Below are 26,714 nucleotides of genomic sequence, written 5' to 3' on the forward strand. Positions count from 1 at the left end.
AGACAAGCAAGACAATTTTGTTGCCACACTGCAACGACACAACGGCCCCCCGTGCCGACGCAGCTGCTGTAGAATTTTTGCCACTGATTTCTATATGTGCTGCTTGTTTTTCTTCTTCATTTTTTTTTCTCATTCTCAACAAGGCATTTAGCATATTTTCCCCAAAGAACAGCCAGAGCGCGTGCAACTTACCATGTTTGAATACTGATTTACCTGAGCAGTGCATTTGTTTACACCAGCACGTGCAGCCACAGTTGGTCGTTTGCTTAATGCACTGTGTAAACCGTGTTGCACTTTCACGAAATAATGACAAAATATTGCAAGACATGCTGATTTTCTAATACGAGCGCCATCCCATAACACTAGCTCATATGAGCTGCACGATATGAGTGGCCAGCAGTTTGAGGGGCCCCTTTGAAAACAGTGACTGGGAGACAGTGGGCTCTCTCCCTATGAAACATAGGGAGAGAGTTCATTTGTCCGGGGGGGGGGGGGGGGGGGGTCCGACCAGCTTTACGAACCCTATATCTTGCACTTGAAGGAACTTTATGTGACCTCGAAGAATTGAGCGCTGAAGTGACGGCATTATATGAGTACATACAAGATCCCATAGTAGGAGACTGTTCAATTTCACAGCACGAGTCCTCTCGATGGTATAATCTTCCTTCGTGTAATTGTGGCATACTTGGCTATCACTAATACTTCTTCGCCTTTCCAGTGAAATTGCAGGCTCTCTTTCTCTTTTTCTGCGAGCCCGAGCATAAGCACTGCTGCACATGACTGCTGTTGATTCCGATTTCGAGTGAATCCGGCTTGGCCTCATTTCGCTTACTGAGTGAATTATACAACGTTCCCCAGCTATCACGCACCAAGACTTAAAAAAAGAGCAGTTGCGTTACTCACAGACAACCTAGTGCATATTGTTTCCAGTATAGTGGAGTAGCCGCCAGTAATTACTCCGATAATGAGATTTAGTTCAGTAATTGTAATTAATTATCTAACTCGAGAAGTACTGTCTTAATTTTCAAATTGTCAATGAGGCATTTGTAGGCACCCCAAGATAACATCTAACTGTGGTGTTTTCAGAGACATATTAATTTTGTACAATTTTTTTCCGACTGGCAAAAAAACCCACGAAGTATGAAAAATACCATGTGAGTGCGCTCCCATCCGCATCACAAAGCAGCGAAATCAAATAAGTTGCCTGAAAGCAACTGCATTGCCTGTGGCAAACTTGAAGAGACAGTGCATCACCTTGATAATAGTACAGGAGCACCAACAGCAGGTTTTGCGGCTTCGCGGCTATTCCTTCCTTTCATTTCTATGTCACACTGATTATCCGTATCTAAGGGCCGACTGATCACATTGATAACAAAAGCCCCTTGATAACACGGCCGAAGTGCCGCTCTGTACGCGCACGCAATGTGAAAAGCAATGTAATAGGCATGGAATGTTTCAAAATCTCGGTTTTGCTCGCACCGCATTGAAAGAGTACGCGCATAGCTATATTTCATGCCAGAAACTTTCTTCGGACCGGAGCCAAATCAATGTGACCGTTTTATTTTACATGAACGTGTATACGTGCTGAAAAAACAGGTTCATGTCAAAACATAAAAGCGAAATAAACAGACCGGGAAGTGACCAACGTGTAGAGGAAAGGAAAAACCGATGCATTGAAGAAAGTAAATATACCACTTCTAAATGAGCCGAATTGGCAATCAGAATGTCTGCACACAAAAAAACAGATTTCAGTGTGCCCTTATTATCTATGAATTCGTATGCTCCGCTGAACACCAGCCTGGAGAATAGGTGTCTGAATAGGTGTCCTTTTGCAGCTACATGGTACTGTGTCCGTTTTATCACATCTTCAGAGGCTTTCCTGATGATCGACGCAGGAACTCTAGGGCAGACAACAGTTATCCTTGCTTTGAACTAATCAGACGTCCGTCTCGATCATGTAAGCACAATATTTCACATAACTCCAAAGAAAGAAATCGAGTGGAGAGAGGTCAGGTGACCTAGTCAGCCAATTTACAGGCCCGTGCCTTCCGATCTATTGCTCATGAAAATTGGCATCCAGCCAGTTTCGTGCTCGGCTGCTGCTGTGTGCAGGTGCCCCACCTTGCTGATACCACAGAAGTAGAAGATGTGACAGCAAGACTTCGCTGAGAAACTCACCCACCACTCCTTCAAGGATTTCGTTCAATTAACTCTGTCCAGTCAGTGTGTGATCAAAGAAGATGGGACCGATTATAGCGTCGGGGTAAACACCGAATCACACACTGAGCGACTACTGGTACTGGTGCCGACTGCGCTTTACAGAGTGTGGATTGGAGTCCTCCAATAGTGTGAATTATGGAAATTTACCCAGGCGTTTCTGCGAAAATTGGCTTCATCTGTGCACATGATGTTGTTCAAAAAGTCAAGTGACTCATCGGCTTTTGTGAGAACCCAATTTGAGAAATCTAGACGATTCTACAGGTCCCCATCTTCTAAGCAATGGTGCTGGTTAAGATGGTATGGGTTAAATGCCGTTGTTTAGAAACCTCTAAACTGATGACTTGGAAATTGGTACCTGGGTGGCTACGTCCCACACGTTAGCATGAGGGTTTAAGATCATATATTGTAGCACATTCATGCGTAGCCTAGGACTCAAAGATTGAGTCCTCCACCGCTGTTTCTCGAAGCTGCCGGTTTGCCTCAGGTTTTCATAATTTCTGATGACAGTTGATGTGTTTGGTCTACCGCCACACTTCCATGACTGATATATCAGGGTGTCTACCAAGTTGACATTTCCAAATTCCCTGAGTTTTCCAGGTTTTCCCTGAGTGCCTTTGCAAAATTCCCTGAGTGATGCAGCACTATAATTTATGTCAAGATGGGCTGAAACCATATTGCCCAAAGCTGTCACTCTCTAATAAAATAAACGGCTTAATCCAATTTGAATACTAAGGAGTAGTGTTTATGTTATTCAAAAAGAGAATAGAAGGGAGGGGTTAGTAAAATGCACAACAAAATGTCTTTAAAAACATTTCAAATCGAGTCAGACATTCTCAAATATGAATTAAATGGAGATGCATTCAGAAGCAAATATTTTCGAATATGAGCTATTATTTGGTTTGGATGAAGGACACCTGCATCTCGGCATCAGCCAACACTTTGTTTTTTGAGCTCAAGCTCCTTCAAAACAACGGCAGCACGCTTCCTTTCCCGTTCATTCCTCAATGCGTAGGTTCTTTCTGTTCTTGTCCGCCTTCAGCCACTTGTTCACCCCACAGACCATTTGAAGCATCTTCTTGGTCAGTTGCACAGTCCATGTCCGATTTTTTTAACTCCCTAGGGGCCGCGAAAACGTCCGAAAAATCAGCCAGTTGGAAAAAATAAATGCATATCATTTACTGCCCTTAAGGGCTCAAACCGCCACAGGCACATCTGAAAATGCTCTGAAGACCTGTCAGTACGCGTATTAGGCATATCGGTGCTCGTACTGTGACAGGAAATTCAGGGTGCATGCGTGTATAATTAAGGAATATACACTGCGTCCTGTGGCAATAGCCCCTTCCCACGCTTGTTATGCTTCACTGCAATACTTTTGCGTATGCTTCACCAAGTAACATTTCTGTACAGAGGCGAAGCTGACTTTTGGGAACCAGCATTATGCAACGCACCATGCTTTCCAAGCTTCTAAGCCAAACGCGAGGAGCACAAACGCAGAGTCCGTGCCATTGCTGACAGCAGCGAATGCTTTCAATAAAAAACACAGCACCCAACGGCAAGAAGCTTCTTAGCGAACGTCGAAGCAGCTAGGCCTAGCGTTGCCACAGTGGTGGCTACGGCTGTCAGCGGATCTGCGTGCGAGAGCGCCGGTTCGAGGTGGCGAGGTAATCAAAATGGCTGCGGTGGTGGCTTTGATTAATGCCACTTCTGACCTGCGGTCACGGCAAATTGTCCGCAGAATTGGACAGTGAAGAGTTCTTTAATCCGACATTTCAGACGTTCTGATGCATTGACTCTATGGGGTACATGGTGGTGCCGCAAAGCCGCCTAAATTATCGGGAATCTGGAAAGTCGGTCGTTGACTGTACACTGGCAACTCCTTCAGCCGATGACAGGGCGTCGGACTATTGATTACGATTCCTGTCTGTTACTTGAGCCAGCATTACCGGGACTTTCGACTCTTTCGATAAAGTTACAGCGAATTTCCCCTGATAGAGGCACACATTCCCTGAGTTTTCCCTGAGTGTTCCCTGAGTTTTTCCAGACTACTCAATATCCCTGAGAATTCCCGGTTTTCCCGGTTGGTAGACACCCTGTATATATTTTTGCGGCCTTCCTAGGTCTTGTGCACCTGTGCAAACCTATCTTTGCCTGCTGACCAGACACTCACACCACCCTCTGTCAACAGTTCCAACCTTGTCTGTGCTTTTCTAAAGCAACTGCATGCCATGCAAGCATTTTACCTACAAGGTTCCAGGCTACCAACATCCCCGCGACACCTCCATGGACATTGTTGAGACCACTAGCGAGGCTTCAGATACCAGGAATTATGAAAAAATCCCACGTTTCCTTTATTGGCTTGAAACAGCTCACCCTGTCCCATATATTTACGTTATATAGTGGGAATGTACAAGTATATACCGAAGGTTTGGTCCCACCATCTGCCACAATGGCAGCATTTGACATCCCACAACTTGGAGTTACTCGGCGATTTCAATTAGACCACAAATCGACATTTACGGCTGCGGAACTTACGGGAATACGGGAGACTGTCTGTTTTATGAGAACGCAGACAGCTCATAAATGGACGGTGTCCTGCGATGCCAAATCAGCGCTACAGATGCTAAAATTCTTTTTAAAGAAAGGACCATATTACCTGTTGGTGCTGGAAATCGCCGAAACTTCATCACAGCACTGCGTTAGGTGGCCACGTGATCCCTTTTCAATGGGTGCCTAGTCAGTGTGGTGTGACTGGCAATGAACTCGCTGACAGTGAGGCAAGACCTGCCTTCTCTTCCTCTGATGAAATACAGATTGCTAATTGCGACCCGACACCAACTCTATGATCAAGGCACTCATACAGGACCTTACAAAGGAATACAGAGCCCATGATGACAACATTCATAGATGCCTATACATGATCAACCCAGACGCTAAATTCTGTTTGCCCCCAAAGGTTACATGGAGTAAAACATCATTGCTACACAGGATTCGCTGGGCATTGCTTTGACCCGTCGCTACGTGCACCTCATCGGCCAATCGAACAGCCCTGATTGTGAACACTGCCAGACACCTGAAAAGCTGGAACACATACTGTGTAATTGCCCAGCATATAAGCTGGAGCAAAGGACAGTGGAAAGTTCCCTAGTAAGTGCTGGCAGGCAACCACTGTCAGAGGACACTACCCTCAGCCCATGTGTATGGCCTGACACTGCAACTTCAATGCGGGCAACTAAAATGCTGTTGAAGTTTCTGTAGGACACCAAGCCAGATGAGCGGCTCTAGCAGGGCTACTGTCTCATATACATAAGCACCCACCACTTCTCTTATCATCACCCATCGCAGTACTTTCACTCCACTCTACCCCAGTGTAGAGTAGCAGACTAGAATGCACTAGCTCAGGCCAAGGTCTCTGTCTTTACCGTCAATAAATTCTATCTATGCGGCCTTCCTCTTGTTGCCATTTGCAGATCCCGAGGCAAGGATCATGTTTACCTTCTGCTCATTAAAGACATGGCGACTGGGACAAAATAAAATGCACCTTCAAACCTTTGCACTGACACTGTCAATTCACTTTTGTGATGATAGGTTCTGTGGCAAAAAAAAAAAAAAAAAAGAAAAGAAAGGAATCCGTGCACTTTATCTACGCTAAGACAACAGCTATCACAGCTTGTTTCCAGCTAACACCAAACGCGACATGTTACTTCGGCCAGGGCGCGGCAGACAGGGCACTAGCTGGATCACTATGTTTTTCTTTATTTCCTTTATTTCGTTCTGGATAACTTAGAGAGAGCCTGTTTGAGGGTACTGCTTTATGATCCGGGTGGGAGAGCAGTCACGTGGTATTCTACATATTTTGCAAGGTTTATTTATCAGTCGAAAAAAAAAAATTTGTATGCAATTAGTATATCGCTGAAAATACCGCAGTTAGGAGTCCATTGGCTGTGCCTTCAAATGCCTCATCGATACTTTCATAATTCGGATTGTACATCTTGAGTTAGATATTTAATTACAATTACCTAATTAAATATCAGTAACGAAAGGATTAATGGCAGCTAGATTGCACTACATTTTTTTCGAGTAACGCATTGCTCTTATTTTAAATGTTGGTGCATGATACGTGTAGTTAATTGGGACACCCTCCATATATTTTACCTTTACATTCAACTGACAATGTTTCCATCCCAAATAAATGTAAATTATTAGAAATGTTTTTTTAATGAGTCATTAGCACTGCTTAGTGGAAAGAAAAGCAATACTGAGACACACAACATTCACATGCATTCCAAACGTCATTGATAAAAGACTCTGCCGAAGGGGTCACTGAAGTCCATAGGTTTTTTTCATGGTCAAAAAAGCATGCAAAAAAATTTGAAGCGTGGTGACTATACAGCAATATATCCATTGTCTAGGCATAGGCTATTTATACCTTTAGAAAAAATTTTTAATTGGCTACCTCCATCTCTTTTAAAAATATAAACCTTGTCCTGTGTGTATATTTAAATATATTGTGTACGTGCATGGTGTTTACAGTGGAAATTAAAGCAATTTTGAAGTGAGAAAATTGGGATGAGGCAACCGCCACTAGTGCTTCTAATGCGCATGTCATCCTATTGTCAGGATATGCAGAAATAAAGCGGAAGTATTTATTAAAAGCAGTACATGTTCTCACCAACAATGATGCAGTAAGCTAATAGCCCCAGTAAAATTTCAAGTGAAAGGTAGAGGAAAGTCAAAAGAAACCTCAAATTATATGGGTGGCAAAGCTCTGGCAATGATGCTTTAGTTGTATGTGTGTAAAGTGGGAGAGGGCTTCGGCACTGCCCTGGGGGGGCTCAGGGCCCGGAGCCCCCCCCCGTAGTCTGTGTCTATGCAATAAAGTTGTTAAAGGTACTAACAACTGTCCAGAACGTGTTGCAAGATATTGATGAAATTGAAGTGACTGCAGCCACTAAGATCGAAAAATTCAAATAAAAATTTTCCCCGCCGTTTTCAGCATTACCACTACATCATTCGACACCCTGACCAGTAAAGCTTCCCACTGCACTAAAAAAATAGGCACCAGAAAAATTGGTTATCAGTCCCATTAAAAAAAACTCTTCATGTATAAACGCTCAGTTAAAAAGTGCACAGCTTCCTTCGAAAATGTTGATGCTTGCTGTATACTCGCATAACTGAGAGAAACATGTTGCAGTATTTTGGGGGCTGTAAGTTGTTGCCTATTTGGCATAAGAGGAAGCTTTAGCTCGGGTGCTCTTATCTAAATACATGTAAAAGGAGAATTCGTTTTTCTCGGCAACCACTGCACCAAATTTGATGAAGTTTGTTGCATTTAGAAGAAAAACTTAAAGTATAGTCACTGTTGGTTTTGAATTTTTTATTTAGGTCCACCATTTCTTTATTAAAAATTCGCAAAAATCAAAATTTTTCAAAAAACGAAACTATCAAGTTTACAACTCTAACTCGGCAACTAAGAATGATAATACAATTCTGTGAATTGCATCTAATAGTACATCTGAAGCGGACAAAATTCATATGTTACACATGAATCTCAAAAAATTCAATAATATGGAAATACAGCTTTTGCAGAACCCTTGTAAACAACGTAACAAATTGACGTAAGATATAAAATGACATATCAAATTTGTGCGCTTTCAATGGTCTAATGGATGCCGTTTACAGAACTGTGATATCTGCTCTTGATGCAGAGCTATGAATCTGTAAACTTCATGTTTCTATTTTTTTTTAACTTTCAAATTTTTGAAAATTCTTGTAACAAAATTCAGGACCTAAATCGAAATTCCACTTCCAACAGTCACTAGAATTTATCTGTCTCTCACAAATGCAACAAGTTTCATTAAAATCGGTTTAGGGGTTATCTTAGAAAAACATTTTTGTGTTTTACATGTATTTGAATAGGCCGTGTCGGAGTTGGGCCCGAGCTAAAGCTCCCTCATAAAAGGCAAACAAATGCGTCACCATAAGAATATGACAACCTCCTCTAGAGGTCATGAACAATATATACAGGGCCATCACCATACGTAATTGCATTTCATTCATGGAAGCACCGGCGAGTGCAACCGGCAGCCTTTGATCAGCAATGGTGACAAACCGATGTTGGCTGTGTGCAGCACGACCGCTTCCTGCTTCTTGCATGCGCACCATACAACACTTCAAATCGCTATGGCCAGAACTGAAATTGAAAAACGGTCCCCTTCATCCAAATTGCTTATCTTTTAGTCAGGTTCATTGGCAGTAGGTGCACCGACTTGCCTGCTCAGCAAGACTTAACATTCGCTTAATGGGATCGACACTGCCTCATACTTGATTCGAGTGGTTGGCAAGGGCTGACAGTAATGTATTTCAACTTCGGAAGCATGTTTCAACACAAAAAGTGCGAAGTAATACAGGGTGTCCCAGCTAACATTAACCAAGCTGCTAAAAAAAAAAAGAAGAAAGAGATAGACGGAATAAAGATGAACGACCGCACATCGTAGCTCTCATAATTGAACCTTGCACAGTGTTTTTCTTTGCTTTTTCTATATGTGCAAGAAGAGGTGCTGCAGTAATTGCGTTGTCTGTGCAATGTTTTCTTTAAGTGGTTGATTTCACAAATGTTTGCAGCTCATTTTGTCAGTTTCTCACTAGCCAGAACGACACTGCTGCACACAACCGGTCTTCGCCATTGTTCTTCAAACTCATGAGGACCACTTGAGCTGCTCTGCACAAGCTAAAAGGCAGAAAGAGCATGAAAAGTCACTACAATAATGATACATACACAACTGCCAGCTGCTTCACCGCTTGCCGAGTGCTCCCTGAACATGCCCCCTCTGAACCGGCGCCGCCACCGTGCAGACACTGATTGCAGAGTATGAAGCTCACCCTTAGCACGACGGAGATGTTTCATGACCAGTAAAAGTAACAAAGGACTCTGCTGAAAGTAACTGCACCCAAAGCCACTTACGGCTTCACATGAAACTTGTACAGAGAGATCTCATCAGTGTACTCTGTTTCAGTAGTTTTGTTCAGCACTGTGGAAGCTACAGGTTTTTTCGACTACTCAGGAGGGTGGACACATCTTAAAGGTGCCCTTCCACGCCCTGCCGTCTTCTAGCGGCAAGCACTGCAGTGCAGCGGTGGTAGCATCTATGAAGACTCCAACTGCGAAGCGAAATCAACTGTTGCGACAGCAGCGGTAGAAAATTCTTTCCATATCCGCTCCGACACCAGAAAGGCATGCGTCTTCACAAGACATTTCTTGATACGGAGAAGAATGGTTGCAGAGACGGCTGAAGCAGAAGGTTCAAAATGAGTACTCGGCCAGTGAGTCAAACACGATGATGGCGCCATCTCTTGATCTCTCTCATAGCATTCACTTGTACACGGCTCGCTCACTGACATTCCTAAGTGCAGCCATTTTTCTAATTAGAATTTGGGCACATTTACCGCACTGTTCCGAGCATATTCCAATGCTAATTTATTCATTCCTTTCACGCCAAAGAGCAGCTTGGAAGCATATCACATGAGCGAGTCTGCGGATGTAATTTCTGCAAAGGAAGAAGCTCTATCCAGGAGGGAGTCCTCCACAGTGTTGCAACTGTGCCAACTACACATGTGAATTTAGTCACTATCAAAGCATTTGTTTAGTTTTTAAATGAAAATAATGTCTATACACCAGCATTGCATCACTTTTTATTGTTCTTCGCACATTTTCATTCGAGCAAGTGTAGTTTCAGTATTAAAGAGCAAAATGCAATAAACTCCAACTGCGACCTGCAGTGCAGCTTCCAAGTAAACACCTGCTAACAAGTTCACCTCTCAGGGCCATTTACAGAATGCAAGGGGTTCCAAACTGGCATTACATCTCGCTGCGCAATAACCTGCGCTCACAGGTTGTGTAGCCTTGGCTATGCTGCAAGGAACTACTGACCCTGACTGAACTACTGACTATTGCACTTTTTCTACATTATCTGTGTGATGCCAGTACAGCGGGGGATACTGCATTGGTCTTTTAGTCTAACCGTGCTTTCAAATGAAAGCAAATAGGATGCCAAGCTTCTTGCTTGTCCCCTATTCCTGCTCTAACCCACCAAATGACACTTGGTGCCTATTGTTCAGTGTTGGCTGAACACATTTAGTAGAAATCTCTGTAGTCAGAACTGAAGCCTAGCAAGAAAAATATATAGATTTTTGGTTCATTGCCTGTAGGCAACACTCATCCATGAAGGGTTAACAAGAGAGCAATGCACTGCACTGGGCTAAGCAACAGATGCGCAAGCATCAGGACAGCTATTTCTTAAAAGTGAAGCCATGTAGATGCACACTGAATGCTCCACTAGAAGCCACTAGATCAGCATACTGCAGTTGTAGCCCTCTGCACCACCATAGCTTCAAGTTGGTCATGCTCGTGCTGCTCGCAGACCCTCACTCCCTGCCACCAAAATGTTTACCTTTCTGCGAAGTTTCATTGCCTTCACATTTTGAAGACCAAAGCAGACAAAATTAGAAAAATGACATGATGTGCTTTCCAGGAATGGTAAAGCCAATGAGGAGGTGTCAAGAGGTATTCACAAACATGGTAGTACTTGTGAAACATCCAAGTGTCATTCATAAGTTAACACAAGTTCTTGCTTCATGGAAATAAACATATGTTTAGATGCAGCACTTCTTAGCGCACAAAAATACTAGGGCCATTAAGGGAGCACAGCAAACTTCCATGAAATCCTGAACAGGGTCACGCCAAAATTTTGAAATTCATTTGGCTCCCTTGCAGATCTGCCCTTCATCTCTCCCAATCAGAGCTGCGGCTGCAAGTAATAGTGAGCCATTAAGAGATAACTGCATGACGCAGTGCACTTAGCCACCAAATTGGAAAGGTGATGCTTACATTCCCATGCCCACTTCTGACTGCCTTGCTTGGAAAGGGAGAAGAATGCGGTTGGAGTTCGATGCACAATTGATGTCCAGCAACTACAAAAAAATCAGGCATCATAACTCACCTTTTTGCACATCCTGATCCAGTAGTTCATCAAACAGAACCTTCTGCACAGATGGATGAAACTCTCTGATTTCTAAGTGAAAGATAATAACCAAGAGAACATAACACTGAGTAAGTATTGTTTTACATATCAAAATAACACTGGCACTTTAATATTAAAGTCGAAATCAACTTTCATTTCTCATGCCTTCAAGGTTTCAACATTCTGGAATTTTCACCTTTCCCACCTCGCCTCAGTGAAGATCTTTTTTATGAAAAAAGAAAAATTGTTGAAAGACGAGCCAAGCTCCTGTGTGTGAATGAATTGGCTAGTTTGTATAAAAAATTCCCTTAGAACAAAGATAAGCTGGGACATTATGATTGCCTTTACCAGAATAAATCCTAAACTTCTTTTCAAAAAGGCACCAAGGCCATGAACTACACATTTTGCTTGTGCTACCCTACTACATCATCTGCCTAGACGCCTAGCTGATCCAGTAGTAGCCAACTCCGCCCAAACCAAGGCACAAGCCAATTCAATCTGATAAGTCGTGAAGGACTGCATTTGCATTTCCAGTTTGCTGCACAAGTTCCACGCATCCAGGTTTGTTAATTTACATGTCAAATTGTGACACGGCCTTGGCAAACTTCAGAAATAAGCATGCTGTGCACAGAATGTACACCACAAAGAAGGCTATGGCCAACAATGGAACAAACAATGAAGTGCTCCTTTATTGTCCATCTTCTTTGTGGTGTCCATTCTAAGCACGTTTATTTCTGATGATCAACTAGCCCAATGCCATCTCGTTTTGGAATACATTGGTCGACTCCTTTGACTGCTGCTACATATTTTTAAACATTGTAATCATCAAGCAGCTTCAAACAGCATCAACTCCACCCTCGACGTCTTTACCAAAGAGTGTGGTGATAAAGAGAAGGAACTGCCGGAGAATGACTGCTGCGAAGAATCCTGTGATCATACAGCTATCTTTAAGTTGCAGGGGATGGAGATTTGATGTATTTGGGCACTCTACTTTTGTCTGTCATGGCACAATCATATATTTGTACACATGCAGCAACGCATTCACCAGCTTGTCTGGCCACTTGTGGAATAGACTTTTTCTGGTGAAGTTGATATTTCGGATTCCATTTATTAGAACTTTTAAGCAGTCCTTGTCAATTTAGAATTATCATTTGGTGGCTGTACTGGGTGCTTTACCACATACATTATCGAGTGCGATATTCAATGGGACTATTTTATTCAAACTCCCTTTTATTTGAATCATTTTTAGGTCTCCTTGGTGTTTGAATTAAAAAGGTTACGCTGTATTTCAATACAACTGACATGCCTCTTACCTGTGGGTAATGCAAAGGTGACGAATTCAGTGACAAAGTAGCAAGAAAACGGTCCCTTCTTCTGCTTGAAGGAGGCAGTAATGTGGTGCCGAATGTCAGCAGCAGCATCTCGTCCAACATCTGATGGAACACGCTTAGCAACAGGGTGAGTCATGCCCGAATTGGATAGCAGCAGAGCCAGGATGTCTTCTCGCTGTGAAAAAAAAAAAAAAAAAAAGTGGTCTATTATTGAACATGACAAGAGCATAAGAGTGCAAGCAATTGACTTTCACTTTATGGGGAAACAGGGGTCTCATACCAAAAATTATTTAATTTTTTATTCTTTTAGTTATGCTGCTGAGAACTCGTAAATATTGTCACAGTAATATTCCTCTAGAGGAACGTTGATGAATAAGACGCTTTTGATCTGGTGCGCTCATTCAACCATATGGTTCAGTGCTTGCTCTCCTTGTAAATATATTGTAAATACATTTTCCTGTTATGTCTGCCTCCTCGTAAAAGCTTGGTGGAGGTGCTGGGGTTCTGACGGAAGGCGGAGCTCCGTAGCAGTTGCCAAGTCGCCACTCCCAGCATGTCTTCCGGCGGTGAAACTGCATCAGTGGCGGACGCCATGCCAGCCATCATCCTGGCTCCACCCAGTGATCCTGGGACCTTTTTGGCACTGATGGCGATGACGTCAACCACTGGATTCGACTCTGAGTGCGTAAGCGCACATTATAAGTGGAACCGAACCTTGATGCTGGCAAATGTAATATTTTATCTAAACAAAATTGCAAAGGCCTGGTTTGATAACAATGAAGAGGAGCTCACAAGCTGAAGCGTATGTAAGACGAAACTTCGCAAGTTGTTTGGCCAACCTGTAGGCAGCCCACCCCCCATGCCAGGATGCCGCCAGGAAAGAACTTGCCTCTCATGCGCAGATGTCTACCGAGCCTTACCTGACATACGTGCAGGATGCCCTCGCCCTTTGCGGAAAAGTTGACGCCAAAATGACAGAAGCCAATAAGGTAGTGCATGTACTGAAAAGAATCGTGGACTATGCGTTTAACCTGATTGTGTTGACTGTTGAGACTCCTCAACAGTCAATGTGATTATTGCTGAATGCCAACGCTTCGAAAATCCTAAAAGCCGATGCATCGCCCACAACTTCACCCATCTTCCGAACACATCATCGACATTAAGGTGTGAGGACATTCGTATAGCAGTTTAGCCTTCAACGTCAGAGACTATTACCCGAATCGTTTGACGTGAAAACCCAGGCGAATCACCCACATATTTTATGCGAGGGGAGCCCAGTGATCCCCAATGAACCATATCGCTTATACAATCCATTGTTCATGAAGAACTGGCACACATGAGCATTCAAACCATCTGTTCTGTGAACGGTCCTGACATTTACCCTTCGGCCACCTTCAACCCTCTCCAACTCCATTGTTCTACTCCTAATTATCATGATCCGAATGCATGGAGGACGCCTGACGACAAGCCAATTTACTTCCAATGTGGTCATGTTGGACACATTTGATGGCATTGTCAAAGCCCTTGACCCACGCCTTCTCGAACAAGCTTCTCCAGCTTTCGCTATCCATCCAGAAGCCAGCACCAGGTGCCAACCCCAGTTGAACCAGAAACATCTGTCAAGAACACTACGCTCGCCGCCCAGTACAGCCACTCGCCCTCACCATGACGCCAACCTTCTCATTCACCTTCCCCATGCCGTTCCTCACACCATCTTACTCCCAGCGTTTTCTTTCAGGAAGTTGAATTGAAGTGCAGGTGCAGCATAGTTTCGAGCACAATGCTTTTCTCGTGACGCAGCCATGTGGGATGACGCCATGGGAGCGACTTTCGATAACTGCGCAGTGACACCGGCAGCGCCCCTCGCCAGGATTTTACGAGAGAAGCGCTAGCGAAACTCTTGGGAAATGGTTGAAAATGCCAAATCCACATGTTGGACATGCGGCAGACCTTCAGAAATACACTTTAGCAGACGAAAACGACTCAGACTCCAAACCAAAGCTCACTAATGAACAGGTGACATCATTTTTCGTTAATTATCACCGCTCAGCGCTGTCGGACAGCAAAGCCGGTGACATAATTTAATTTGTGACATGCTGGGAGTCATTTGATTACAAAATTTTGATGCTAATACAGCATAATCGCCAGCGTTCACTGTATGAGGTCCATTTTTGTTAATCTCCTTTGGCTCTAATATTATGCGCACTTCCTTTCATATTCTGCAAAGATTTGAAAAATATCAGTTCTTCAGATTTCATTAAACAGGGTTTTCAACAGTTTTTGCATGATTCAAAGAATGCTGCATGACTAATCTTATTGCTCTGTCTACCCTAGAACAAGAGTAGCAAGATTTTGAAGTTAAAACTGATGAGAGTGTTCTTCTAGTGCTCAACTTTGAAGTACAGTCAAACCCACTTATAATGATACCGGTCCTAACAATATACCAGTTATAATAATGAAAACCTGTACGTTTTCTATGGTGAAATAACCCGCTTACTACAATGCCCCCCATGCTGCATTATTGGTTATAATGATGAAGTCTGGCTACTGGGTGTTCGTGCGGAAAGGAATGAAATGCGAAATTCTTGAAAAGGAGAAATTCAAGCCACTGCACAATGGCCCCACTGCCCTAACAGCCGCCGCGCGCCCATTTTTCAGCCTTCATCGCATCGCCGGCCTCACACACCTCTCTTCCGTCGCCCTTCAACCCCTCCGAACATGAATTGGCTGCGTCCATAGCTCTATGACATGCCACACCCTCCAAATCATGAATGGACCACGCCAATTGCACTGCTCCCAGATTGCTCACTGGCCCCTCATTCTGCACAGTTCTGCCAACTCGCTGGCGCTGGTTTTTGCTGTTGTTTCGAAGTCGCTGATGGTCACGTGGTTTCTCAACCTCGTTTGACTCACTACCGCAACAAAAGATGGCTGATCCGTACACTGACTATCGGCACTGCACAAAGTTGCCGGTGAAAGGAAAGCACACTGCTATAGATTTGGAAACTAAGCACCTATAATCGGTAAGGCAATTGTCACGAACATGCTTTCATCGGATAGCGACGGCGACAACGGCAACGATGACACGGTAGGGCAGGCTGAAATTGTCGCGAACATGCTTGCATCAGATAGCAATGGCAACAACGGCAGCAATGACATGGTAGGGCAGGCTGCCTTAACGTTGTCCTCACAGGAGGTCCGACAGATGATTCAGTCCCCTCCAGTGCTTTGTTTTTGCAAGGAACCTTCCGCTACACTACGTGGAGCAGCTGGATGCCTTGGAGAAGAATGTCAGCTAGCTTCGCGTAAAGCAAGCAGGCCAACTGACATAGGGTTTTCTCATGCAAGCCAGTGAGATGTACGTGGCTGGCGAGATGCTTGTGGCGATTTTGCCCCAGCATTTGTTCTGGATTTCTCAAGCTGACAGGCTGCTGCGGCAACCTTCTCGCATTTTTAAAAGGCCCCATTTGGGGCCACTAAAGTGACGCCTTGGCGGAGCTCGCATATTGCTTCCCACCCATGACTCTTCTTTGCAGTTGTTATACAGTGAAACCTCGTTAAACCGTAGTTGACCGGAGCTCGGAAAAAGTATGTACTAAACGGTAGTACAGCTTAACCGAAATAGCATGAGATCGCCCACTTACCTGTCAAAAACGAAACTCACCAGAGTGCAATGAAAGGGGAAAAAGACATGCAGTATTTATTCACTTCGTGAGACAAAAGTGTTATTTTCGTATGATGCCGCGGCGGCCTAGCAGCAATGACAGCGGCCTCAAACTTACTGAAGCTGCGAACCAGCTTTTCAGCCTGCCCCCTCTCGGCAAACACTCACACGGCAGATTCCTCGTTGGCGTTGCATATTTTCCGTGCACGAACGATGTAGCCTTGCAGAAGTTGTGGGGCACCTTTTTTCATTGCGGGGTGCTGTTCTCGTTGCGACGATTGCATTCATGAGGCTGATGTAACGCGCAGCTTCTGCCACTGTCGGGCCTGAATCGCCCGTCCTGTCACTCTCCGAGTTGTCCTCATCACTGCCACTAGGCAACACTTCGGCAACAACAGAGGCAACGATGGTGAAAAGTCGAATCTTGTCAAAAGCGTGGCAGGTTGGGTGAGTTGGTAAACGACCTCGCTGTCGCAGCCGACATGGCATCTCTTCGTGGTTGCAGCAGCGCTGCCGAGCAACTTCTTCGCATTCCAAATGCCACACACCGTAGTCAACAGTAGATCCCTGTTGCGTGCCAGCGCCGACTTCGTGTCACGTTCGATAGCATGAACAATGTCTAATTTTTCTTCTATGCTGAGCACCCGGCGTCTTTTTTATCCGAGCTTCGGCATGATACGAGTCCTTGCTTGCACGACGCCACAACACTCTCTGGCATGGCACCGAAATGATGTCGATGTGGCTTCATGTGCGAATGCACAGGGTGCTTAAAGGCCATTGTTCTGATCTCTGAGGGTTGTTGTTCTGCAGGGCCGCCTGATGGAGACGACGCACTGCCATGTTTGCGCAACCAAAAGTGGAAACACTACGTGTTCACCGATACATACGCAGTAAGCTGGTACGGTTTATGCAAGTACAAAACACATTATGTCTAATGGCTGTTGAGTCGGGGATTTGAGTTTACTACTTTTAAAATGAAACTACTGCTTAAGTGGGTACGGTTTAACGAGGTTTTACTGTAGCAGTGCCATTCTTGAATGCCGACAGCCGCGGCTTGTTACATGCGATCAGAGCATGCAGGAAGCAGGGTTAAAGAGTTCGAGTCAACACAATCAACAGCCAGATGGAGGAAGCTGGTGGGGCACTGGCCTCCCCGGCATTATAGTTCTTTTACAACAGCTCTGCCATCCCTCTATTTTGATTTTTTTATGCAACCCAGTTGCAACAATTATCGGCTATAACAATGGAATTTTAGTGGCACTTGAATACTGTTATAAGTGGGTTCGACTTTACATATAAATTTGGTTGACCACACTTTATTTCAATCGGGTATTCTACTGCTATAATGAAATCTAAAATGTGGCATCAAACTGTATCGGTTATAGAGAAACAAATTTTTATTTGCAGGTGCCTCAAAAGATATATATTCAAGTAACACAAAAGTCAAGTACAGTCACCAACTGACTTTCTGAACAAGTTTCATCCCAATACAAAAATCGCAGCACCCTCAGAGCCAGAAACGCATTATAAGAGTGACACCTCTGTGACTGCGAACATGACTACAGGATCTTTGTGGAATGGGACTTCTTACCACTTCACTCGGTAAAAGTGCTTGCCATTGGCGCCACTGTCAAGTGTTTAGCTGCTAGAGCAAGCCTTGAAAGGCCTTACAGAGACCACATCATAACTGCCTACTAGCTCTTTAAATGGGCAAAGAAAAAGTGATAGGGATCATGTTTTTGTGAGTAATGAAACACATTATAGAAGAAAAGAAATCAAGCTAGTGCCACATTTCCAAAGAGCTGTATCAACCACAGGTACACGTCTATTCCACCACTTTCATCCACGGTCACCATCTGTGATCTGTGGAGGCTGACTTCCTATTCCTCAACTCAAAGTTGGAGGTGGCTAAATAAACGGTGGTACAGCAGACTCAAGCACTTCTGCAACGCTCTTGTGAGAAAAACACAATGTAGTGGATAAATCTTCCCACCACCTCTATTCATGTAATGCGGTGAAGATGCAGTGCTGGTCAACAGTGTATGTAGGGACCAAATTTCAAGTACAGTGTATCATGGATATATCAAACTCGAACGGGATCTCAAAATAGTTCGATATATAAATAATTCTTAAAGGGGCACTAAAGGGAAACAATAAATCAGTTTAGATTAATGAAGCATTGTTTCAGAACTCTGCAGGCAGTCATTTCAAAAAGATAGCTTGAATATGAGATGAGAAAATGAAGGTCCAATATCAGTATTTGAATTTCGCGCTGAAACCCCAGCGCCGGTACGTCAGTGTGACGTCAGGGATTCCAAAGTATGTTTTCGCATTTGGGCCGCTTTGGCGGAGTAAAGGTTCCGGAAACTTGCCATGTTTAATATCTGGTTCCTTTAGAACACAATGTAGTCAATCTGTACCGCTATATATAATTAGTAGGCCCTAGAAGATGCCATCAAAATCCAAGACGTCACAGCCCCCAGGTGCGGGAACTTAAGTAGGCGTCGCCACCCGTATTTCGTTCTTGCGCTTTTTCTGGCTTACCAAACGTCTGATCGTTGTAAGAGTGGTGTTTTTGGTGTTGTAGAAAGGTAATTTACTGATGCAGAAGAAATCATTTTTCACTGTAGTGTCCCTTTCACATAAAATATGTATATGTGAAACTTATCTGAAACCTCCGCACGTCTCTAACACTTTCCAGAGATCATGAAAAGCAGGAATTTACAATTTGCTTCTCCAAGGCCGTGTTGAACGCACAAAAGATTATGTATTTTTTTGCACATGAATGTCACAAGATGCTTGTGGTGTGGTACGGTCTGATACACTAAGCGCAATACTAACCTTAAAAGCCTGTGTAATCTGTACACGAGACTGCAGAATGCCTTGCCAAGTCTAAGGGCTTATAGCACATTTTGATTCATGTTAAGGTAGAAATGAACAGTGTGCAAGAAACCATCTTGAATAATATGCACTGTGCCGCTATCAGCACATTTGTACTACGAATTATGTGTGAACATACCCAGTGGTTTGTCTGTTACCAATAGGCTGTTTAAATGGCCGATCGTCACATTGGCAACAAGCCAACCAAGCATATGGTTCTGCTGAGTTTCAATTTCGGAACCGACATCCTATTGGAACCCGTCCGCACTTCTTGTTTGCCCATCTCTTTTGCATGCTGCTCAGCGCTCCGACGCCTCACAGTCTCTTCACTTTCGGCACTTCCCCTCCGACCCCTATGTCAGTGACTGCCGACCCTACACAGATACCGTTAGATTCAGAAGCGGCCTTCAGCTTGCAGAACATCTATGTCCATTCCCACTCGCGTGTAACCTTGTGAGCACAAATGAAATGCTTTAAGTATGGACTGTGGGCTTGGGAATCATACAGCGATGAGTCTTGCGCGCTGCTGCTACGGTGGTCTTTTCGTAAAGTGCAAATATGGTGTGCAGTGGTTTTGTTAAATCCAAACTGTAATGTAAAAATCCGTGCAAGTGGGGGTTCAGGTACCGTTTCAGCCACTCACGAAATCCTAAAGCACTGCTTAGGGAAAGCCCTTGTATACAAGACAAACATGTCAGTACAGACATCTTCAGTTCAGCATCCCATGCCCGGAGCCACTCAGTGATGTCATCCATGCTTTCTTGTGTAACACATATCAGACTGGGAGGTCCTTTGCGTTCTTGAAGCAGAGTAGCAAGTAGCAAAGTAGTAACTAAGACACGGACCCTGCTATTTTTTCTATCATATTGCTACGTAGGAAGACACAGACGAAAAGTTATATACAAGTATATTTACAAGGGAATACTCCGCACTTGGCCAAGAGGCAACAGCCCGCGCTAGCCTCCAATCGTAGTCGTCGTCTTCTCACTGCTCGCCTCTCCGTCATTGTAAACACTGTTCCGTAGCACTACTCCCGGCGGCAAAAGTGCCGTCCCGGACTGACTAACGGCCGGACTCGGAAGCAGTGTAGTAGGCCTTGAGCCTACTGACGTGCACGACATCATTAGATGCCAGAGTAGAGGACGAGGTTGAACACACAGGAGCAATTTCGTACGTCACAGGCATCACCTGGCGCAGCACGCGGTAGGGCCCTGTGTATTGCAAAAGGAGCTTTTCTGAAAGTCCGACGTGACGAGAGGGCGACCACAGGAGCACGAGCGCACCAGGCGAACACTGTAGGTCACGGTGGTGGGCACTGTACTAATGCTGCTGAGTGGTTTGTGAGGCCGTCAGTCGAGCACGGGCAAGCTGGCGTGCATGGTCGGCGAGGGCGATGGCGTCGCGCGCATACTCGCTTGTTGAGATCGCAGCAGGAGGAAGTGCCGTGTCAAAGGGCAAGGTCAGTTTGCGACCATACAGTAGGTAAAATGGGGAAAATCCGGCGGTGTCGTGCCGGGAAGAATTGTACGCAAATGTGACGTAAGGAAGGGCAATGTCCCAGTCGTGGTGGTCCTTGGAAACGTACTTGGAGAGCATATCGGTAAGAGTACGGTTTAGCCGCTCTGTCAGGCCATTGGTTTGAGGATGGTATGAGGTAGTCAGCTTGTGTTGAATGGAGCAGGAACGCACAATGTCAGCGATAACTTTGGAGAGGAAGTTAGGACCACGGTCAGTAAGCAGCTGTCGAGGGGCGCCATGAAGTAAAATAATGTCACGCAAGAGAAACTCAGAGATGTCAGTGGCGCAACTGGTAGGGAGAGCCCGGGTGATAGCATATCGGGTGGCGTAATCAGTTGCGACGGCTACCCATTTGTTCCCAGAGGACGACGTGGGAAAGGGACCGGGGAGGTCTAATCCAACACGAAAGAACGGTTTCACAGGGACGGTGATTGGCTGGAGATGACCGGCAGGTAGCACCTGGGTGTTTTCAGACGCTGGCAGGGATCACAGGCAGCAACATAGCTTTGGCCAATAGAAGCGGTGGCGGACGCGGTCGTACGTGCGGGTTACCCCAAGATGTCCTGCAGTGGGTGCGTCATGCATCTCAAAGAGCACAGTCTGTCGTAGATATTTTGGCACCACAAGAAGAAGATCAGATCCATCAGGGAGGAAGTTCCTTCGGCACAGAATGCTGCCCTGAAGGACATATCGGCGAACGGATGCGTCGATAGGTGTAGAGCGCAGACGCTCGATGAGTGCTCGCAGCGGTCTTGGTAGGTCTTGGTACTGCTCATCGGCGATGTTAGCGAAGGCAGACACAGAGAAAATGCCATTGGCGGTACTACTATCGGCGGCGTCAGGCTCGTCTACCGGGTAGCGAGACAAGCAGTCAGCATCCTTGTGTAGTCGGCCAGATTTGTAGGCGACACTATACGAATATTCTTGGAGGCTTAAGGCCCAGCGACCAAGTCTTTTTGCAGGATCTTTCAGTGAGCATAACCAGCAAAGCGCGTGATGGTCTGTGACAATGGAAAACGGTCGGCCATATAAGAATGGGCGGAACTTCGCAACCGCCCAAACTAGGGCCAGGCACTCACGCTTAGTGATGGAATAGTTGCACTCCGAGGGTGAGAGGAGCCTCCTGGCGTAAGCGATAACATGGTCGTTGCCATGCTGGCGTTGGGCCAGTACTGCACCAATTCTGTGACCGCTGGCATCAGTACGGACTTCGGTAGGTGCAGAAGGATCGAAATGGGCCAGAACGGGAGGCGTTATGAGAAGGTCGATTAGATGCGAGAATGCAGAGGCCTCGTTATCGCCCCAACGGAAAGGGGCGTCTTTTTTCAAAAGCTCGGTTAGTGGTCGTGCTATGGCCGCAAAATTTTTCACGAAACGGCGGAAGTATGAACAAAGGCCGATGAAGCTGCGCACATCCTTGACACACTTCGGAACAGGGAAGTGCGTAACAGCATGGATCTTGCCTGGGTCCGGTTGCACTCCGTTCGCGTCAACGAGATGCCCAAGGACGGTAATCTGGCGACGGCTGAATTGGCACTTCGATGCGTTGAGTTGCAGACCGGCTCGACGAAAAACGTCCAGTACTGCTGAGAGGCGCTCGAGGTGCGTAGCGAACGTTGGGGAGAATACTATAATGTCGTCTAAGTAGCACAGGCATGTGGACCATTTGAAACCGTGAAGGAGGGAGTCCATCACGTGTTCAAAAGTGGCAGGAGCGTTACATAGATTGAACAGCATCACTTTGAATTGATAAAGACCGTCTGGTGTAACAAAAGCAGTCTTCTCGCGGTCGAGACTGTCCACAGCAATCTGCCAGTAGCCGGAGCGAAGGTCAACAGAGGAGATGTAGCGAGCACTGTGGAGGCAGTCAAGGGCGTCATCAATCCGAGGTAGGGGATCTACGTCCTTTTTGGTAACCCTGTTAAGGTGCCGATAATCCACGCAAAAGCGCCATGAGCCATCCTTCTTTTTTACCAGTACAACAGGTGACGCCCATGGACTACATGATGGTTCAATAATGTCCTTGGCAAGCATTTTGCGAACTTCCGCATAAAAAACTTGACGCTCAGCCGGTGACACTCAATATGGGCGGCAATGAATAAGAGGGGCATCGCCGGTATTAATGCGATGTTTCACAGCTGTAGTTTGGGCCAAAGGACGGTTGTTAAAGTAAAAAATATCATGGTAGGAAAACAGAATGCGGTAGAGCTCATGAGCGTGCTCGGACAGCATGTCGGGCGAAATCATTTTCTGTAAGTTGGCAATGGTACCAGTTGCCGACTGCGATGGTAGAGGATGATAGGCTGAATTGTCTACTGCAATAGATGCTACTGAGTGATCCTCGAATGAGCAAAGCTGGGCCAGAGCCATCCCGCATGGCAGGACTTGTGTCGTCAAGCCAAAATTGACCGCTCGCAGGCAGACGCAATTCGCCGTAATAGATAAAACTGTATGAGGTACTGTTATCCCGTGTGTAAGTAGGACGTTTTGCATAGGAGCGGCGATGTAGTAACCGTAGGGCACTGGTGGGGATGACACTAAGTCAATGTAAGTCAGTGCCGAAGGTGACAAGCGAACGAAGTCACCGGAACTGAGGCGACTGGGGTGTGGTTCAGCGGGATCCAGAACGGGCAGGTCAAGATGGAGAGCACTGGTGGAACAATCGATGAGAGCAGAATGTGTGGAGAGGAAGTCTAAGCCAAGGATGATGTCGTGGGGACAGTGTGCGATGACTGTAAATAGCACGATAGTGGAGCGATCGGCGAAGGAGACGCGGGCGGCACACGTACCAATTACGGGGGCTGTTCCGCCATCGGCGACACGGACAACAGGCATCGTGGCGGGCATGATTATTTTCTTCAGGCAATTGCGAAGGTCAGCGCTCATTACCGACAAATGCGCCCCAGTGTCTATGAGAGCAGATACAGAAACACCGTCGACTTGCACATCAAGAGGGTTCAGATGAGTGGGCAACGTCAGTAGAGGATTTGGCGGCGTAGGGAGCAATACAGCGTCACATCGAGGCGCTGCATCGTCTAGTTTTCCGGCTGGGAGCGGCATCCGAAGGGAGTCGGCGAAAAGAAGCGACGGGAATGGGGAGAGCGAGATTGTCGTCGTTGGGGGTAAAGGCGAATGAGAATAGGGGCGGTTCGGCGCAGGCGGATCAGTGGCAGCATTATCGGAGCGTGCGACATAGGGACAAGAAGGGCCACCTGAGGGGCGAGAGTAGTCGGTATTAGTAGACCGGGTCGGGGAGCTCCAGCGACTGCGACAGTGCCGAGAAATGTGCCCGATTCGACGGCAGTGAAAACAAATGGGTTTGTTGTCAGCAGTGCATCATTCAGATGGGTTGCGGAAACGTGGTGGATAATAAGATGCGGGACGGGGCGGAATCGATGAAGCCGGGTGGTTATCAGGGCGATGGGCTGAGCAGATGGTGTGAAGACCCATGTTCGCGAATTCCTGGCGGACAACTGCCTGGATCAGGGAAACCATGACTGCAGGTGGGTTGGAGGGGCTGGAGTCGAAAGCAGCCGGATAGGCGGCCTCGATCTCACGCCGGACAATTCAGGTAACATCGCCAGTGTTGGTGGGACGAGGAGCGTTGGCACAGGAAGATGTCGCTGGGGTGTTGGGCAGACGGGCAAACTGCTGGTCAATTTGTCTGCTTTCAGCGAGTTCCAGGCGACGGCACTCTTTTATAACTGCATCTACCGTCGCCACGTTGTTGAAAACGAGCAAGTTGAAGGCGACATTGGCAATGCCTTTGAGGATGTGGGAGACCTTGTCGGACTCAGTCATGTGTGCGCCAACTTTGCAGCACAGAGTCAAGACGTCCTGAATGTACGTGACGTAGGGCTCCGTTGACGTCTGCACGCGGCCGGATAACGCCTTCTGCGTGGCAAGTTGGTGACCGTATGAGTTGCCAAACAAGTCTCGGAGCTTTTGCTTAAGCGAATCCCAACTGGTGAGCTCATCTTCGTGCGTCCGAAAGCAAACTCGAGGTGTGCCACCGAGGTAAAAGACTACATTGGCGAGCATGATAGTAGGGTCCCACCGGTTATTGCGGCTGACGTGTTCGTACAGGCTGATCCAGTCATCGACATCTTTCCCATCTTTGCCCGAGAATACGCCAGGAACACGGGGAGCGGGGAGAGTTATGTAGGTCGTCGAAGTGGCAGCAGGTGTTGGAGCCTGCAGAGTTGAGTTGTCGTCGCCGGGAGCCATGAAGGAAGGCTCGAGGTACCGTCCACTGCAAAGCTCCGTGATGAGGTACAGGAAACGTCCGCCTCCACCAGATACGTTACGTACGAAGACACAGGCGAAAAGCTATATACAAGTATATTTACAAGGGAATACGGCGCACTTGGCCAAGAGGCAACAGCCCGCGCTAGCTTCCAATCGTCGTCGTCTTTGTAAACACTGTTCCGTAGCAATATATTGCCCTTGAAATTCAGTCTTACCGTTTGACAGCCCCTGGCAAAACAGTGTGTTTCGAATTCATCATCATTAAGTGTTTCTGAATGTGCTAAAAATTATTGCATCCCCGTTAGGAAAAGCACACCTGCAGGGATACGGCACAGCGTTCAATATATTGAATGTGGCATTGAATACAATAAGGGCACAGTACAGTGCTATGCTTTTGCATGTGATTTCCAAGGGGATTTTACAACTGTCGATACAGACAATAATTATATATCAGATTCTGATATATCCAGGTTTGACTATTTTTGTCTCACCTAAAATGAAAATCACTCCAATCAAACTTTTGAAGACAAATTGTTAGGTGTCCTATGAAACATGTAACTTTTCATATTTTTAGATGGACCACTTCACTTCAGAAATTACAACTGGAAATGCGACACAAATGCAATATTTAAAACTTTGGGGTAATTTTCTTTAATACTTCGTGGTTGTTGCATGCCAAAATATTTTAGCCGGTCATTTAGACACAAAGACTGCCAGGAATAGTTTACAAAATGACTATGGAAGTTTTTATAATAAATTTCGAAAAATGCCCCAAATTAACCTTTAGTGCACATTATGAATATATTAAAAATAAATCTAGAGCCTAAACAAAAGAGTGCATAATAAAGCACAATTCTGTTAAGGTATCAAGACTATATTTCCGCATTTATTGAATGGGATTCAGGTTTTTTTTTTCCCCTTGTGCTTCATGCTTTACGCTGAATTTAAATGGAGCTCAGGCAGACAAAAATTTATTTGAGAATGCATTTGTTTAGACCAAACAAATGCCCACATTAAAAAAAAAATGGAGATAGGAGAGGGTTGACTTTTAGGCTGGTGCATTTGGCGTGGAATGACCCAGTTACTACTTCCACACAGTTCGGACTGTCAGAACAAATCTTTTATTACATTAGGACGAGTGAATGCTGCAAAAAAGAAAAAAAAAACTCTTTTTGCAGAAAGCTCGAATACTCTGAAGACCTTTAAGTTAGCATTGTAAACATAGTTTCTGCAGCCACAAGAATTTCGCACTGCAGCAATTTTTGTGAAATCCGACAGTTCAAGTAAGCCGGGTAGCTCCCTAAAGATGTGTGCCCTAAACAAAGCATACAGGTGTAGCCATGAGAACTGTACCTCTTGGCGAATGGCCATGTGCGCAAGTGTGAAGCCTGGGTCAAAGTTGGCTGTACGAGCTAGCAGCCCTGCCTCGGCATGAGTCAGCTGCCGTGCAGGGTCTCCACCCGAGCTCAGGTAACGACTGATGGGCTCAGGATCTCCGTCCACAACAGCCCGACAGGCATTTAACCAGAGCCGATCCACTTCACGTGCCTGCCGCCGCAAGCTGCACAGGTAGTTGTTGCTGAGTGGGTTTTCATCAGCAGACACTTGCACCTGGGAAAGCAAAACAAGAGAAAGTCAATTACAGCTTTAACAAAGGTAAGTAAGCAGGGAAAGTGCTGGATGCTTTTGGAAGTAAATATACACAGAATTCCTTTCTTTCAATTATAAATTCATTGTGATCGCCCACCCTCTCAAGTGGATGGCGCTATCAAAAATTGAAGTGGGGCACTACATAATAAATGTGTTTAGAATGCCAAAGAAGTCTTCTCACAGAAG

The 26,714-nt window shown here is 45.6% G+C and overlaps 1 protein-coding gene across 4 annotated transcripts in view; it reads right to left on the reverse strand.

Moving 5' to 3' along the window:
- The window catches only part of trbd (ubiquitin thioesterase trabid), a 109,116-nt gene that overhangs the window by 38,880 nt on the left and 43,522 nt on the right, over positions 1–26,714 (reverse strand). For all 4 annotated transcript variants that reach the window (XM_075677175.1, XM_075677177.1, XM_075677176.1 and 1 more), the window contains exons 5-7: positions 26,232–26,489; positions 12,551–12,743; positions 11,217–11,288 (exon numbers count right to left, since the gene is read on the reverse strand). In XM_075677175.1, coding sequence (XP_075533290.1) covers positions 11,217–11,288; positions 12,551–12,743; positions 26,232–26,489 — 523 coding nt within the window. The remainder of the gene's footprint in view (positions 1–11,216; positions 11,289–12,550; positions 12,744–26,231; positions 26,490–26,714) is intronic.

Source organism: Dermacentor variabilis, unplaced genomic scaffold, assembly GCF_050947875.1.
Source record: "Dermacentor variabilis isolate Ectoservices unplaced genomic scaffold, ASM5094787v1 scaffold_12, whole genome shotgun sequence".
Lineage (NCBI taxonomy): Eukaryota > Metazoa > Arthropoda > Arachnida > Ixodida > Ixodidae > Dermacentor > Dermacentor variabilis.